This window comes from Mauremys reevesii, linkage group 13, assembly GCF_016161935.1.
Source record: "Mauremys reevesii isolate NIE-2019 linkage group 13, ASM1616193v1, whole genome shotgun sequence".
NCBI lineage: Eukaryota > Metazoa > Chordata > Testudines > Geoemydidae > Mauremys > Mauremys reevesii.
Genome location: NC_052635.1, coordinates 45,356,581 through 45,372,564, shown reverse-complemented (window position 1 = coordinate 45,372,564; position 15,984 = coordinate 45,356,581). Strand labels below are relative to the sequence as shown.

Genomic DNA, 15,984 nt, shown 5'->3' with positions numbered 1-15,984 from the left:
GTTTGGCCCTTAAATGTAAACCCTTAAAGGGGAGACTGCCTCCTACCTAATGGTCAGGCCTCTTCTTTCTCTCCTCCCCACTCCTTTCCAAAATCCTTCAAAGGAAATAGTTTAAATAAATAAATAAAAAAAGCCGCCCACCCCCAACTGCAACTATATAATGGCCTGCTAATGTACATGAAGCATAAGGGGGTGTGAGGTGGGGGGAACCTCAGTTGGACTAATTTATATTTCTTTACTTTTAAATGAGTCATCTGATGGGTAGTGGTATCCTCTGGTTGCCAAGAGATTAGTCAGTTGGAGCTGCAGCACCGCTGTTTATCTCATTTCTGTATTCCTATCAGCGTCTGATCACCTGAATTCTCCCATGCAACTGTCCCAACCTGAGGTTGCGTTAGCAATACCACTTGAGGAAGGGCAGTCCCTTTCCCAGTGAGTAGCTCCAATGCTATTACCAAAAATTTATGAAGCACATGTTTATGAAGTGAATGTTAATTTTTTTCCAAGGGAGGTAAGAGATGGGAATACTGTAATACTTACACTGAATATGCAAATGCTAGTTTTAATAAAATGAAAAGATATTTACTGTTTATCCATTCCAGGTTTATAGAAGTGTGACATGCAGTGTAAGTACTAGCAAACAACTCCTCTATTTTCTTAAGTGGATTGGCTGAGCAGATTGGATAGGACCAGAGGAGTGGCATCTTCACCCGGCGGTCTTTCACTCAGTAATCAGAGCCCTAGGTCACCTATCACTCAACCTCTTTGCTTTCATATTCAACATGAAGATTTCCCATTTCTTCTCTAGGTGAAGGAACTGCTGACCCCGTCGCCACACATATGCTTTCTTGTCCGTGTCTAGAAGGATTGCTGTATCCTTTCCCCTTGCTTGCAGTACTCCTCGAGGCAATTCAAAGAATAAAGGAAAGGGCAGAGTAATTCTAGTGGCCCCTGTTTGGTCAATAAGGCCCTCCCTGGTTTTCAGATGTAATTGAGATGGCATCTTACTATCCGCTACTTCTCCCACACAGGAAGGATCTTCTGTTGCAGGCAGCTAAAACAAGGATAGTTAGAGGATCTCAGATGAGCATTTTAGCTTCTAGGAAAGGATTAACAAATAGGACATAATTTGAGGACTTGGTTTAGATGTAAGACCTGATGTGAAGATTTCATGTAGAACTGACCAAGAAATAGGCAAATAATGTATTGGAATTTCTGCAGAGATGTCTTGCATTTGCTCTTGACATTTTCAGTTGCCATGCATTAGGCCAGAATTAATACCTGCTCTGCTGCAAGAAATCTTACTATTAAGTTTCTGGTGTTTCAATGAACTGCTAATCCTTTGAGAATTTAATACATGAGCAACAGCTGTAAAAGCATCTTGAACTGATGGAGTTTGCAAGGGGATAGCCACTCCCATCTTGTCCTGATGGATCTGATTCTGCAATAGAAAACCACGGTAAACAGTCTGTTGTGATCTCAGTTGAGAGGCCAGGGATTTAGTGAGCAGGGAAGAGATTGAACTACTCCCAGCCGTGTGAGTGTGTGTGTGTGTGAGAGTGATCAGGGTGAGGATTGACATACATTGTTGGAATGATGTGGTGAAGCTTACACTGCACTGTGCATACTGTGGGTGACCAGAGGAATTCGTCTGTTCAGGGCTGTCAATCTGACACCTTTCCTGAGTCTTTAAAGTTCATTTAACCAAGACAGGTAATTTATTATTTGTATTATCAGCACCTAGGAGCCCTCGTCATGGACCAGGACTCCATTATGCTAGGCACAGTACAAACACAGAACAAAAAGATGGTCTCAGCATACAAGCAGCCTAATTGTTGCCAAGTTTTTTTGTAGGCATTGTGGAAAAGGAGAGTTGTTAAGGAGGGATTTGGAGGAGGATAATGAGGTAGTTTTATGAACATTTAATATAGTTACATCAGCTGTTTACCTCAACTCGTTTCATGGTTCTGTAGCATCTGACTTGTTCCATTTCATTACCTGGATTATAAATGAATGTGTTTTAAGTAGAGTCTGAGTATATGTTCTATCATCATGTTTATGTTGAGCCCCAGCTTCTATTTTTTCCCGGTTCCAGAAATGTGTAGTGGTTTTGATTTGTCTAGATTTATCCTGATAGTTTTAGTTATTTTCACTGACACTGCAAAGCTGCAAGATCTATGAAAGCAAGGTAAATAGTTTTGTTTGGAACTTTTAGCATCTCTTCAAAGCCCACTTACAGTTTTTTTTAAAGAAAAGATTAAAGTTCACATAAAAACTCTAGTGGAGTTGACGGTTAATCATTTAATGAAGTCAGAGGTCTGGACTTTGGTTATAAGCATCTTTGTTTTAGATGGGATTTTCAATAGCTCTGTCCTAATGCATGGGGGGTTTCTTCCACTCAGGTTAGTTCAACATGGCAGACCAGAGGCAACGTTCGCTGTCTACCTCCGGAGAATCATTGTACCATGTTCTAGGACTGGACAAGAATGCCACTTCCGATGATATTAAAAAGTCATACAGGTAAAGGTTCAAAAGTCTGGTCCCTGACACTTCACAGAGCATGTTTCTATCTGAAAAGATTAGCAATGTCATGTTCAGTGTGTTATGTAGTCTGTGGTTGTATTTATCAATACTCCTTAGAAGAAAATATCTCTGCACTGAAAACATCTGGTTTCATCTTATGTCAACTGGGGTGAGACTATATAGAGTACTTCACATGAGCTGTTAGCAAATTTTGAAATTCAGATACTGGAATTAAACTGTTTTTTTGATGATTGAATTCTTGCAGATCATTTCTTTCAGTATTTAATTTAATCATGTTAACAAATGTGTAGGCAAGTGTATTAAAAGTTAAACTCTTTGCCTAGAAGTTATGCAGTTTCTTGCCAGCCCAACAAGAAGCGTAATTGTGTCCAATCATGTCTAATTCCCTGAGCAAAGGAACATGCACTAAAGATACAAATGATGTACATTAACTTTTGTATCAGCAGTGTATTTTAGTATCTGTAAAAATCAGTTCACATTTTTTCACATTAAACTTGAAATACTGATTTTTTTTAAAAGCCAGGTTTGACTTTTAACCTTAAAAAAACAAACAAATCTGAAACAGCTTTGCATTGTCCAATTTTTTAATCTTTTTTTTTGAGGGGGGGCATAGTACTGTTCTTGTGTTTAATTGCTACTCATAAATATTGTGCTACAGTTTAGTATATGGTTATAGTTAACAAATGGCAGTGGCTTGAACATTACACTAGGGGTCAGTAGTAATCTTTGCTTGTGGATGCTCTTGAAAGAAAAGTTTTCCTTTTATTTTCGTCACTTTAATTTTGCCCTTTTGAAGAAAAAAAAAGTTACTTTTATGGTACTAATAATATTTACATGAAAATAAAGATGACTCACAAGTATCCAAAGGTTAGATAAAATGCTCTCAAAATTAATTGAAAATTGACACAGTAAAAGCTATTAGCCTAACATATGAAACAAGTTTTACCTTATTGGGAAAATGACAAACAGGTTTTCTTTAGTGTGATCACCTGGTTAGTTTCTGTAAGAAAAATGAAGCTGCTTGTGTAGTTTGTTTTATAGACTGTCCTCCTATGACCACATGCTTCCTGTGCTGTTCATGTTTATAAATTTGAGACTTATTCCCTCATTTCATTTCTCTAGAAAAGCAGATCTTTCCCAGCCCCCCTACACAATGATGGTTTCACATGAATGATGGTGATGTAATCTGTATTAAACTACAGAACACTGTGTAGTGGAGCCATCATCTCAGAACTCCTTCACCGTCCCATGAACTTGTTATAGAATGTGTATATATAGGAAATGGGAAACATTCGCTTTATTTAACATAAAGATGCAGGAGTAAGTCTGTTTTATAGATTGTTTGTTTGGAATCTGTGATATAGCACAGTAAATATAAAATCTGTCTCTTCATTGGGACTATGGCATTACTGGTGAAACTGGGAAATAGCCCTCCAAGTAACATTTCCATTTCTAGGATCAAAGTTTCTAGTGCATGCTCATCTTAGATGTGCACATGCATGTCAAGATTTGTGTACACACATGTTCCAACCCTCATTTTTCAGGTACCCATCAAGGGGTTGCTACACCTAAGTTTAGCACATGCAAACGTGTATGCAGCCTGTGTTTCTGAAAATATGGCAACTAATTTAAGGTCCCATATGGTAAATTTCTATAGCAGGTTAAACAATCATTTCCCCCCACCACAAAAAATGGCCAAGTATAGTTCGGTGGCATTACCCAGGTTTTGTACCACAGAATTACAATGGCTCAAATAAAGTATGGAAGATGGGTTTATCTTTTCATATCTATTAATAGGGTATTTTACCAGTTTTTCTTCAGAGATTCTTTTTATTCTCTTCTGAGTGTCTGAACTTTCAAATTTAAACAGCATCCAAAGATCAAAAGAACCTTTTTGTTCCTGAATTCAGTGACCTCAACAGGCTATACAAACTTTCAGATCCATTGTAGCCACGTTGCTGAAAATTTAATGGAGTCTATAATGATTTTCTGATATCTGGTAACTGTGAAAGTTAATTCCTCCACAAGCACATCTTGAATTGAACAATAGGCTGTTTCAGCACAATGATTTGAGCACTGATCCCAAATAATTGTCAGTTCTATTTTTAGTTTACTAGACGTTGCAGGTTAGATGCAGAACCCTTCAGAACCCTGTCATAGATTTGTTGTGCTTTCTATATTGTTATGTATGTCCCCCTTCAGTTGGAGCATTGCTACTCAGAACTTCACAATACAAATTGCTGGACCAGATAAGCAGAAAAGAAAGCTTCCACTGTCTTTGTACTGAAGTTTCAATCTGAAACTTACCCTGTGAGCTCTGCTAGGCTGGTGGGATAGACCATATAGAAAGATTATGCTTTTGTTACCATCTAAAGGAGACTCAGTGGGGCAATGGAAAGGTAGAAGTGAAGTAAGTCATAATTCTGTAAATACTCTTGCCTGAGACTGGAGAGCCTGTCAGCTTTGATGGGAGGAAAGATGGACAGGTCAATCTACCCATTGTAGTAGGATGAATTGCAAAAAAAAAAAGGCAGCTGAGAATTTTTTTCTCCCACCCCACAGGAAACTTGCATTGAAATATCATCCTGATAAGAACCCAGATAATCCAGAGGCTGCAGATAAATTTAAAGAGATCAACAATGCACATGCAATATTGACTGATGCCACAAAACGAAACATATATGATAAGTATGGCTCCTTGGGCCTGTATGTAGCAGAGCAGTTTGGAGAGGAGAATGTGAACACATACTTCGTCCTATCCAGCTGGTGGGCAAAGGTAAGTGAAATAAAGATTTCTTTGCACTTTATTCTGAACAGATGCTTTGCCGTTCAATAGGTGCTGTACTACTGTGGTAATTGGATATTCATGGTATTTTATTTCATTTATTTGATATTTCTGGCACCTATCTAGACAGATTCCAACATTTAAAACACCATTAGAAAATCTGTTTTCATACAGTACTTTGATCCATCAAATTTCCAGCTATACAAATTCCCAGTTAATAGACTCTCCCACAAAAAACTGCACACCATAGCTAATAATTTAATAGACTCACACCTCAGTCACCCTCCAGTTTCCTTTGCCTGTGAACCCTCAACCTTCCTAAATGATTAAGAGAAAAGATAAGATTAGCAGTGTGCCCAGGAAGATGAACAAATCTGAGCTCTTGTAGACTGAGGGAAGCAAATTCAAAAGCTGAGGACCCCCTCATGGAGAATGCCCTCCCATTTGTCTTGAGGTCTCTAGCTTAGGCATCTGCGTTGATTTTAACTGTGACAACATGGTCAAGGAAAGAGAGGCAGTCCTTTAAGCAGCCAGTTTGGGAAACGTTTTAAGGCTTAATAGATAACTTCCCAGAAATGTGCTGTTCATCAGTATCTCTCTGCGGACTGACGGTGTGTGCTTCCTGAGTGCTGCTCAACTGCTAGGCCACAACATTCTGTGCTATCTCCATCTTCCACAGGTTCTCAGGGTGCTCCTGCAGGTAGTGCCTATCACAGTAATCTGTCAAGTGACACAGGCACAAATAACAGTAGCCAGTTCTGCAATAGTGAAATGCAGATGGAAAAGATGTTTGTTTTTTAGCAACAACTGCTACTAGATTTTACAAAAACATCCCTGGACTAATAAATTCCAAGATTGCAAAGGTGAGCCAGAAATCAGAAACACACTCCCTTAAACAGGCAAGCTCACTAAGTATTCCCATCTTCTCCTGCAACACCCACCATTGCTTCAGCCAGTTTGCCCTAATCCACTATTCAATTTAATAGACAATGGATTATTTATTCTGCTGCACCTAGCCAGTTCCGAAGTGATGGAAACAACAGAGCTGAATATTATTGTAGTCAGTAACACTGTAGCTCATGTGTCCTCCTGAAGTCTCTTAATAGTCTCATATGCACATTGAACAGGAGATGTAATAAATGTTACGTTGAGAGTTTCTGGGAATAAACATTGCCAATTCCCAAGAATCATTGTGTTTTACTTGATTCATGTTTATATTGCTGCACTCATATGCATGCAAACCCTGATAAACAATTGTGAGATCTTTACCACTCAGGAATTTAGAGTGTTTAAAAGAAAATATGAGATGTGAGTTATGTATAATCTATAAATCACTCTTTTTTTGGATGGAGGAGAAGGATGTTTGTCATATGGAAATATATCATGATTAATTACATTTCTTAGGAGCCACTTGATTCTTAGTAGGAAATCTGAGCTCTTCTAGCTCCCTGTGCTTTAGTAGTGACATTGCTTACCATTCTGCATGGTTGATCAAGATTGTTTTCCAGTCTTGATGATTCAGGCATTAGGTATGTTTTCCTGCGTAGTTGCCAACACCTTCATCTCCTGACTCCTTTGGGGTGAGAAAATAGTTTTATCACTGATGGATCGGTGACTAGATAATTGGCTGAAATAAAAGAACCCTCCAGGGTAGCAGTGCAAAAGGAGTTGAATTTTACCATCATTGGGTGCCACTATGAACACCACAGGCACCCGGTGAGGGGCAAGAGAAGATGAACTTCTATTAAAATTTTGTGAGTGGTTCTTAGCCTTATCTACACTTTAGGATGCAGCTGAAACAGTAGCTCAGTATAACCCAATTTCAGGAATTTCTTTGTTCAGGATGCAGTATTCTGCTGTAAATAACGTGAGATTCTTACCTTTAAGTAGTGTTGCTTTGTCCCTTTATATCCTGACTCTAGACCCTCTTTGGTGAGTGGGTGGAGAGGAGAAGATTCCTTTCATAAGCTTTGCCTCTAAAGTGCTTTTCCTCAGGTTACTCTTCCTGTATATCCAGTCCTCCTCAGCAGCCCAATGTTCACACTAGACTAGAATGTTAATGACTATTTTCTTAATTAGGAAATAAAATATTGCATATTCATATTTGTTTGATTCTGTTCCAGTGATGAACCTTATGTCCAAAGCAGCTGGATCTCTGTTTAAATAATTAACCCATTTGAACTGACCTCTTCTGCTGTAGTGAGTGCTCTAGGTTAGGTAACAGGAGCTATCCACTTGGTTAGAAGATGCAGCTTATGTGTTGTGTACATTCTTTCTCTTCCTCTTTTCTGCAGGCCCTGTTTGTGTTCTGTGGGCTCATCACAGGCTGCTACTGCTGTTGCTGTCTGTGTTGCTGCTGTAACTGTTGCTGTGGAAAGTGTAAACCTAAACCTCCTGAAGGCAGCGAGCAGGAATACTATGTCTCCCCAGAGGACTTGGAGGCACAGTTACAGTCGGACGAAAGGGGTAAGTTTCATTAACAGCCGGTGAGGAGTAGGTCATTGGAGATGTGGTAGCTGAAGTAATAATCCAGCCAGATTCTTGTGCTTACGTATAGTGGCCCTTTACACCGAAAGCACATTAAATTAAATGTCAGAGCAGCTTTGCAAATCACCTCAGGCATGTGGGAAGAAGGATGCTTCCCAGATAAGCATGTCCAGTATGATCAATCAATCACAGAATCTGAGCTTGCATTTTAAAATTGTTTATATCAGTGCAAACCTTGCGTCTGTTCATGTGAGCTATGTAAACTTATTTCTTTGAGGCAAGAAAATGATTTTGAGTTAAAAGGAAACAGCCTGAGTTGGGTATTATGATTTAGCTCACTTAGTCTGGAATTAATGCCAGGGAAAGCAGTAATGGCTGCTCTGTGCATGCATGGCTCTTGATAGATAAATTAAAACACCATTCTTTCAAATAAAGTACCTAGCATGCAGGTGTTATCTCATTTGATTTGAACTCCGACTGGAAAATAATGAATTAAGGTAGAGCTTCAGAAGAGAGGGTGTGGAAGTGTACTGTTGATACTGTCCCTGAGAAGTGTGATTGCCTGCTGCTTGCCGAAAATCCATGGAAACTATTTTCCCCAATGCAATAAAACATTGCTTTCACTTCTTTTCAGAGGCTGCAGACACACCTATTGTGATACAACCAGCATCAGCCTCAGAGACCACCCAGCTCACAACCGACTCTCACCCCAGCTACCACACTGATGGATTTAACTAAGTTAAGGAAACACTGGTTTAGAATGGATAAATAAATACATGGCCAACTCAACACTAGTATCATGAACATTAGAAATAGCAAATGGGGAGAGGGAAAAGTTTTGCCACAGTAAGAAGGCAGCCTCCAACCTTACGAGAATATTTTGTAATCCCTTCAGCCTTTTGTCACCTTCAGTGTCGTATCTTGATGATACATGAAGTGCTGTAGCATGCAGTATTTAAAGCAGTTTAGCTATGGTCTTATTTGTTTGTTTTTTCCCTTTTTATAGCATGTGTGGAGTTATGTTAAATGTCTGTCTGTGTTATGTATTGAGGAGTTTTCACAAATAAGAGTATGATGGAGACATTCTGCATTTTAAGCAGTGACACCAGCCTAAAACAAGATCTTTTTTTTTAAAGTGAGTGAAATCAGTCACACACAAGCTGCTCTGCTTCCATACAGATGCACTGTGAAGACCTTAGAGTTCATCATTTTTATGTGAGTGCAACAAAGATCTTAAGATCTTTGTTTTTAGGCCTTCCTGTGTCTCCCTGCACCTCTAACTAAGCAAGTTTACAATGCAAAGAACCAAAAAATGCCAACACTGTAGGGCAGGAATTCTTTAATGCTGGTTTTCAGCCTAAATAAAACTACCCTGGACATGCTTCCCTCATTTGTTTTTTACTCTTCAGACATTAAATTGATGGACAGCTCCTTATGCATGCTGGGAATTCTTTGATAGTATAGGCCCAAAATGTAGGTTATGACAAACATCAAATGTTAATAGAATTATTTTTAGGGACTTCTTTATTTCAAGCAGAAACTGTTTGTTTGAGTTTTAGCATTCCCCTGCAGTGTTTATAACCAACTATTGCAGCCTCTTATTAGTGCATGAGAATCTTAATGTGAAATTGATTAGTCTGTTTTCATTATCCAAGTGAAGGAAATGCAGAAAGTAAACAAACAGCATCAGTGGTGGAAAGCAAATTAGATTTTTAAAATTCTCTTTTAATAATCTAAAATGCTATTAGTAAGACCGTTGGGAACACTTGTTTTTTAAAAATGCTTTTAACATGACAATGTCCCTTTAATTTTTGTCATGAACAACTTTTTGAAATGTGTAAATGGCTATTTAAGAACAAAACACCTCACTTTGTGTTTATATCAAATAATACTTTACACACAGTATTCTGTTTAGATTTGTTTACTTAAACTTTTTTTATTTTTCTGCACATAAATTATTGTGGAAACTATTAAACAGTTTCCTGTGCTATCTTGAAATCAAATCATGTCTGAATAATGTTTAAAACGGTGGGTTAATGTATGAATTTTAGGTTTGATCAGCTGTCACAGAAACATTTACTTTGCAGTTGAATTGCGGATATATTTTGCTTTTAAAGATTTCTCTTTAGAAAATGTTGACTAAGGATTTAGGGGAACAACTAATAAACTTATACACAGGGAGCTTTTGGTAGTTACTTACTGCCTCTTCTGCTTTGATCTTTTATGTCTATATCACTTCTCTCTTCCCTTTGCATCTGTTTCTTCACATCACATGCCCCAGCTGCACTCTTTTTCAGGCCCTACAAAGTGACTGACATCCTTCCAGCCAACATTCCCTTTGGGACTCTTCCATGCTGCTCTTTCACAAGGCAGAGGGGTCACTTTGGAGAAAGTGCTTAGCACTGCTCAAGTGTCCCTGCCAGCCTATAGAAGAAGAGCCCAGGAACTGAACTAAGGTTTCTTGCCATAGCAGGGTAAAGCACTATGATAAGGCTAACCTAGCATAGTTTTTGTTATGAAGGTTCTAGCTTGTGCCTTGTCCAGATGTGCAGGATTGTCCATGTGAATGTCTTTCACTGTAACCTTGCCCATAGTGAAATATTACTTAAAACCTCTGGCTTGAAATCCTGCCAAATATATTAGGCCAAAAAAAAAAATTCAACTCTCCATGCTGAATCAGGTTGTTCTAAAAGCAGTCTTTCCTCCCCACACCATAACTGCTGGTGCATGAACACAATTGCATGCAAGAAAGTCTGGTGCAGGCAGAAGTGTGCTTTTGACTATGTTGGATCCTGGTGTGGTATCAAAAGGGAATCTGTAACACTACTTAACTAAACAGATTTTAGATAGCAGAGTCATTTGAGTCATTTTCCCCCTTTAACATTTGAATAAGTTGATAGTCCTACAAACTTGAAGTTACTTGAACACTATTACCAGCATATCTTGGGCAACCAGTGATTTACTGCTCTGCTCTTTGTTTTAGTATTTAGCATCAGGAAAAAAACTGTTTTGCAGTCTCAAGAGATCAGTCACAATCTGATCTTAGATCCTTGCTTAAGTAAAGTCTTTATTTAACCCCTTTGGATGGGGAATACATTTCCAGCTCAAAAATAGGGTCACAATGGCCTTGTATAGACTCTACCTAAATCTGTACTTAATGTTATGTTCTACTCTGGAGTACATTAGGATATATATGCAAACTTAATTCCCTAGAAGCTTACTGGCCAAAGCTGCTTTTGTGGTCTGTACATGTCAGTGAATGCTACTGGGTAAAAGTTAACTACATTTATCTGAATAGCTGACAAAGGGGGCTAGTAAAATGATGGAAAGACTCTTTCTGCATGTATTAATTACACTTCAGAATATTCTTTCTTCCTCTTGTCTAGAAGTACTGATGCAAAACATCAGTTCATTTGAATTGTCACTTTAATGTGAAGAAGTTGTGATACCTTGTATCAGGGATCCAAGTTAGTGTTGATCTTTAGTTGTTTTTGAAATTGCAGATACTATTTCTTAGTTTCTGTAGCACTTCATTTGCATCAGTAAAGTCATCAGGATGTTTGTGTGTGCAACGTGAGAATTAAATGCAGGACGAGGCTTTTTAACTCGAGCTTCAAACTCCACTGAAGTCAGTTGTAAGAACTTACTGCATTCTTTGTAACCAATGTCACCATCTAGGAGCCCTGTGTACTTTTAAATACAAACTAATCTTAAAACTGTGACATTGAGGAAGATAAGAAAAACAAAGTTAAAGATGACATCTCAGTTCATGTTCTGCACTGTTTGGAAAAAGAGCCATGAGATGGTAAATTTAAAAGTGCACCGCAATGGTGTTGGGGGACATGACAAGATTCAGACTTGTAACACATTTATATATACTTGATTATCCACTGTATAAATCCATAATTTCCTCCTTTTTAATTACCTAGCAAGACCCAAATTCAGAAAGTGGTAGTTTCCTTTCAACAATTGATGTGTCCATATCCATCTACAGTAAATTAGCAGACCTTGCATCATTGCATGTAGTTATGTTGTAAGGGAAACACCAGAACGCTGATCTCAGAACATAGTGCACTCCCTCCCTTACTTTTTAACATCTTAAATCTTTTCAGTGTAAGATTTGTTGTAGGAGTGTCATCCCTTTGTTTTCCTGACTTCTCAGTTTTTTTATATGAAACACATGGTTATTTTAAATGTAGTTTATTTCAAAAAAGGATGTTAAACTGTATTATGTAACCAGAAGACTTGAAAGTTATCCATTCTCCTTTTCATCTTTGTTTTTTATTTAAAAAAGGGCCCTGCCAGTAAATAACTTGCCACATTTGTTTTTAATTGATATATATTATACATAAACACCCGAAGCTCTAAAACTGCTACTTGCACTTTTATAATTGCAAAATGGCCAAACTTTGTGTACACACACCCAGTGAGTACAAAATGTAAATAGTGGCTCCTTAGCTAAAATCTTACATGCTAAGAAGCAGCAAGCATTTCCAAACTTTATGGGATGCCTGCATTGTCCTTACCAGAATTGGAATAGCGGCTTCACTTGGAGGCTACAACAGGCACCAAAGTCTGGGAAATAAAAAGGGAAGTGAACGTAAAGGCCATTGTTACTGTCTTAGATGCAGAATGTTTCCTTCCAAAACACTTAACCTAAGCAGCGTTATTCTGTGTTAAATGTGTTGCCAGAGTTAAACTTAAGTTTGTTTGTTTTTAAAGTTACATTATAAGAGAAATTTTCTACGTTTCCTGAGGTCTTTGTTTAGTTTGTTTAGTCTTTCCCATCTAGCTCATAAAATCGATTCAGAACACTAGCTCCCTTAGCAGATAGAAACATAACCGCTTGGTATCCAGGAGGCGGGATTTTTGAGACAGCCCAGTCTGGAGAGTACACTAGTGACTGATATTAAGGACCACTGACTTTACTTCCAAATTTTGTTGTGAATCCTAGAGAGAATATATAAACAAAGCAGCTGCTTCAGTATCAACAAATACTTAAATGCCATCAATTTTTCATAATGGCAGAACTGCCAGTGAAGTAGCTGGTGATGGATTTATTGTGCGCCATTCTTTCTCTGGGTGTGAAAATCCCCAAACTTCAGCTAGTGCAACAAATGACGAGTTAAAATCTTCACTTGAAGTGAATGAAGGGGCACTGTGCCTGTTAAATGCCAGTTTAATTTCATTGGTAGTGTATGTAGGAAGTTAACTATTTATCTGTATATAAATTTGTTTATGTAAACGTCTTAATGGCATTTGATGATGTGTAGATTTCTGCTAATTCCATGCAGCGACATTTTAGAGCCATATCTTCAGTCTTATTTTTAGATTTGTAACATTTTTAAACTGCTTTAGATATTAGTGCTCAGTGTCTAAAATATATGATGCTCTTTGAGATTATGTGCAGAACCTGTTCAGAAAGAAGGTATTAATGTGGTACTAGAACAAGGACAACGGTTTTTAAAACCCATCCTGTCAGAGCCAGTTTACACTACAGATATAACTAAGTTAGGGAGTTGATTGAAGTTTCTTCCTCATCCATTTTATACTAGGGTCATTTTACATCATGTGGGTGGGACCTGTGTGTGCTTTTACAGGGCTAGACTTTGAGTATTGGTGGTGTACACCAGCCCCAAGAGAGGTGCCCGGTTTCTTTTACTAGTCTGTGCCCTTAGAATCTGTCTGATCCCCTTCAGTGTTCTTGACGTTTCCAAATAATTTAGGAAATACGTTTGTGCTGCAGTTTTCCCTACCCAGTGCAACTGGATATTGGCTCAGCTTTTACAAGGGATCCTTGCTAGGTAGATTGATAGGCTTCTGCTGCTTTGCAGTTCCTCCAGCTTACTGACAGCTCCGGGTACTGTTCAGCCTGCATTCATCCTTGGACTAGAGCACTGAAACCCAGCTCCTGTACAGTTTATAGTGTGAGGTTGGTACAGACGTAACCATTTGAATGCCACTGCTTCCTTCTATAGAGGGAGCCTTCTAGTTTGTGGTGTACCATTGAACTGCTTATACACCTTAAAATAAATTCCACTGATAGCTTGGAAAGTTTAATTTTGTTGGCTATATTGGGAAGGGAAAAGGCAGGAAATCTTGTCAGTGTTCAAGTCTTATGAGAACTGATAGTCTGCTTCACATACCGCATGTGGAGACTTCGGTGTTATCTAAATGAGACTACAAGCCTGAAGTCCCTGTTTCATTCCATGAAGGTGCTTTCTTCAAAGGCTAAGCTACATTAGGGCAATCGTTTGTCTCTTGCCTGCCACGCCAAACTCCATAATTCGAGAAGACACATTTTCATTTGAAAGTAAAATGCCAATATTACATGCACCGTTCTGTTTATTGCTAGAGGGAAATGCTGGGTATCAGTAGGTTACATACAGATATAACCCGAATAGAATTCTCAAGAATTAAAGGCTGTCTTCTTCCCTACTACATTTTCACAACCAACAAAGAATGTTTCCTTGTTGTTGTTTGTGGATAGTTGCTGATCATATTTTGTGTGCAGCAGTGGTTTCCAAAAGATTGAGAGACTTATTTGAATCCTGTCAGCTGCCCTTTGATCCTGTCCCATGAGACTGTGTGACTGGCAGTGTAACAAAATACATCGATAGTTCCTGATTCCTGTGCTGGTTCTAGCTACACTGTACCCTGTGCAGTGGGGGTTTCAATGTAGTTTGCAAACCAAGGAGGTCCAACCCTTGTGCTTAAGTCTGGGATTGCAATATCGTGTGCATGTATGTCTATCTGCACATATGTGTATAGATATACAGCATGTGTGCACTTGGTACTGCTGCTGTCTGGTGGTAAAAACATTACATGTGCTTGCCAGCACTACTCTTATGAATGCTCAGCCAGACAAGTGAAGAAGTTAGTTTTGTGTGCCCAGAATCACAACTTCTCCTTTCAGCTGCAGGAAAAAGTAGATGTCAGTGAATGGCAGGTGAAGAAAACAATGAACAGATCCTATTGTATAAATAGAATTAGATAAAGTGTTTGAGTAAGAATGTCATGCCATATATAAGGGGTGGGGGGCGGGGAAGAATCCTCTCAGCTTGTTTGTGTCCACAAAGTCTTCCCTCCTTGCTAGAATGACTGTATCTTGAATAGTAAGATGCCTTTGCACTGTCTGGTTCAGTAACCCCAGTTTTTGTTGCTTACAAACAGACTGAATTCAAAAGCGTGGCATGGAATTGATTATAAATTAAAACTAGTGGTGACTTCAGAGCCGCACAGATTATGCCAATGTTCATGTTACCACCACCAAATTACTTCTAGTCATCTTGGCTAGTGAATGCCAGGTGGTCCTGCTTGGGCCCCGTTTCCCTGAAGGTGTTGCCTAACATGAACACAAAGTACATGCACAAATCACATTCGGTTTTCTATTTGCTAATGGCAATCAGCACAAATGTGAAAATCTATAGGGATCAAGGAGGGATTCCTTTTGCTACTTAAATGTTTGAAATGACATTTGTGTCTGTCACAATAGAGGAACCTTGACATTTGCCAAGCTCAAAAAACTTTTGCTGTTGAGGGTTTTTTCTTTTTTTTGGTGCATGTGTGCCACTTAAGCCAATTGCTGTCATTCCATTCATTCCGCCATGTCCCTCCCTTCTCCCACTTTTTGGGGTAGGAGAGGAGGCGCTATTGGTTGCCTTGTCACAGACATCCAACAAGGTTTATATTTGTTTTGCATGTGAGCAAGGCCCTGAGATAAACAATTCACTGTGGGTTTGTCATATCGGCCTCTTCTGAAGCCTGTGGGAGCTGAAGATGTAACGAGAGAATGCATTTCATATTTGCACTGTTTCAGCTCTGGTGGGGTGAGGGAAAAGCCCTTGTTTAAAAAATGTTAGCAGTTGTAAAAACAAAGGATTAAAGCATCTGAAAAGCAATTATATATGTATAGACATATATATATTTTGTTATGTAACTAAAGGACCATACTTTGAATTGTATGTAAGTAGATGTGGCTGTCTGAACTTTGTGGATTGTAACACTCGATACTACTGAGCTCCTGTACATACATACGGTTAAAGCAGAAGGAATTATTTTATGTTTTAGCATGGTAATGTGTAATGTATGTCTCAGTATAAACTAAAATAAAGATTGCTAAATTATCTGAAACCACTGTTGTAAAATAAATGTTTTCAATGCAGAAA

The 15,984-nt window shown here is 38.6% G+C and overlaps 1 protein-coding gene across 5 annotated transcripts in view; it reads left to right on the top strand.

Annotated features, from left to right (window-relative positions):
• Positions 1 to 15,984, top strand: part of DNAJC5 (DnaJ heat shock protein family (Hsp40) member C5) — a 56,529-nt gene extending 40,545 nt beyond the window's left edge. For 4 of the 5 annotated variants that reach the window (XM_039498486.1, XM_039498482.1, XM_039498483.1 and 1 more), the window contains 4 exons: positions 2,403 to 2,520; positions 5,107 to 5,320; positions 7,624 to 7,795; positions 8,451 to 15,984. In XM_039498486.1, coding sequence (XP_039354420.1) covers positions 2,414 to 2,520; positions 5,107 to 5,320; positions 7,624 to 7,795; positions 8,451 to 8,554 — 597 coding nt within the window. In that variant the 5' untranslated portion in view covers positions 2,403 to 2,413 and the 3' untranslated portion in view covers positions 8,555 to 15,984. Of the gene's footprint in view, positions 1 to 808; positions 873 to 2,166; positions 2,189 to 2,402; positions 2,521 to 5,106; positions 5,321 to 7,623; positions 7,796 to 8,450 lie in introns of all 5 variants that reach the window. The other variant, XM_039498484.1, reaches the window with a different exon arrangement.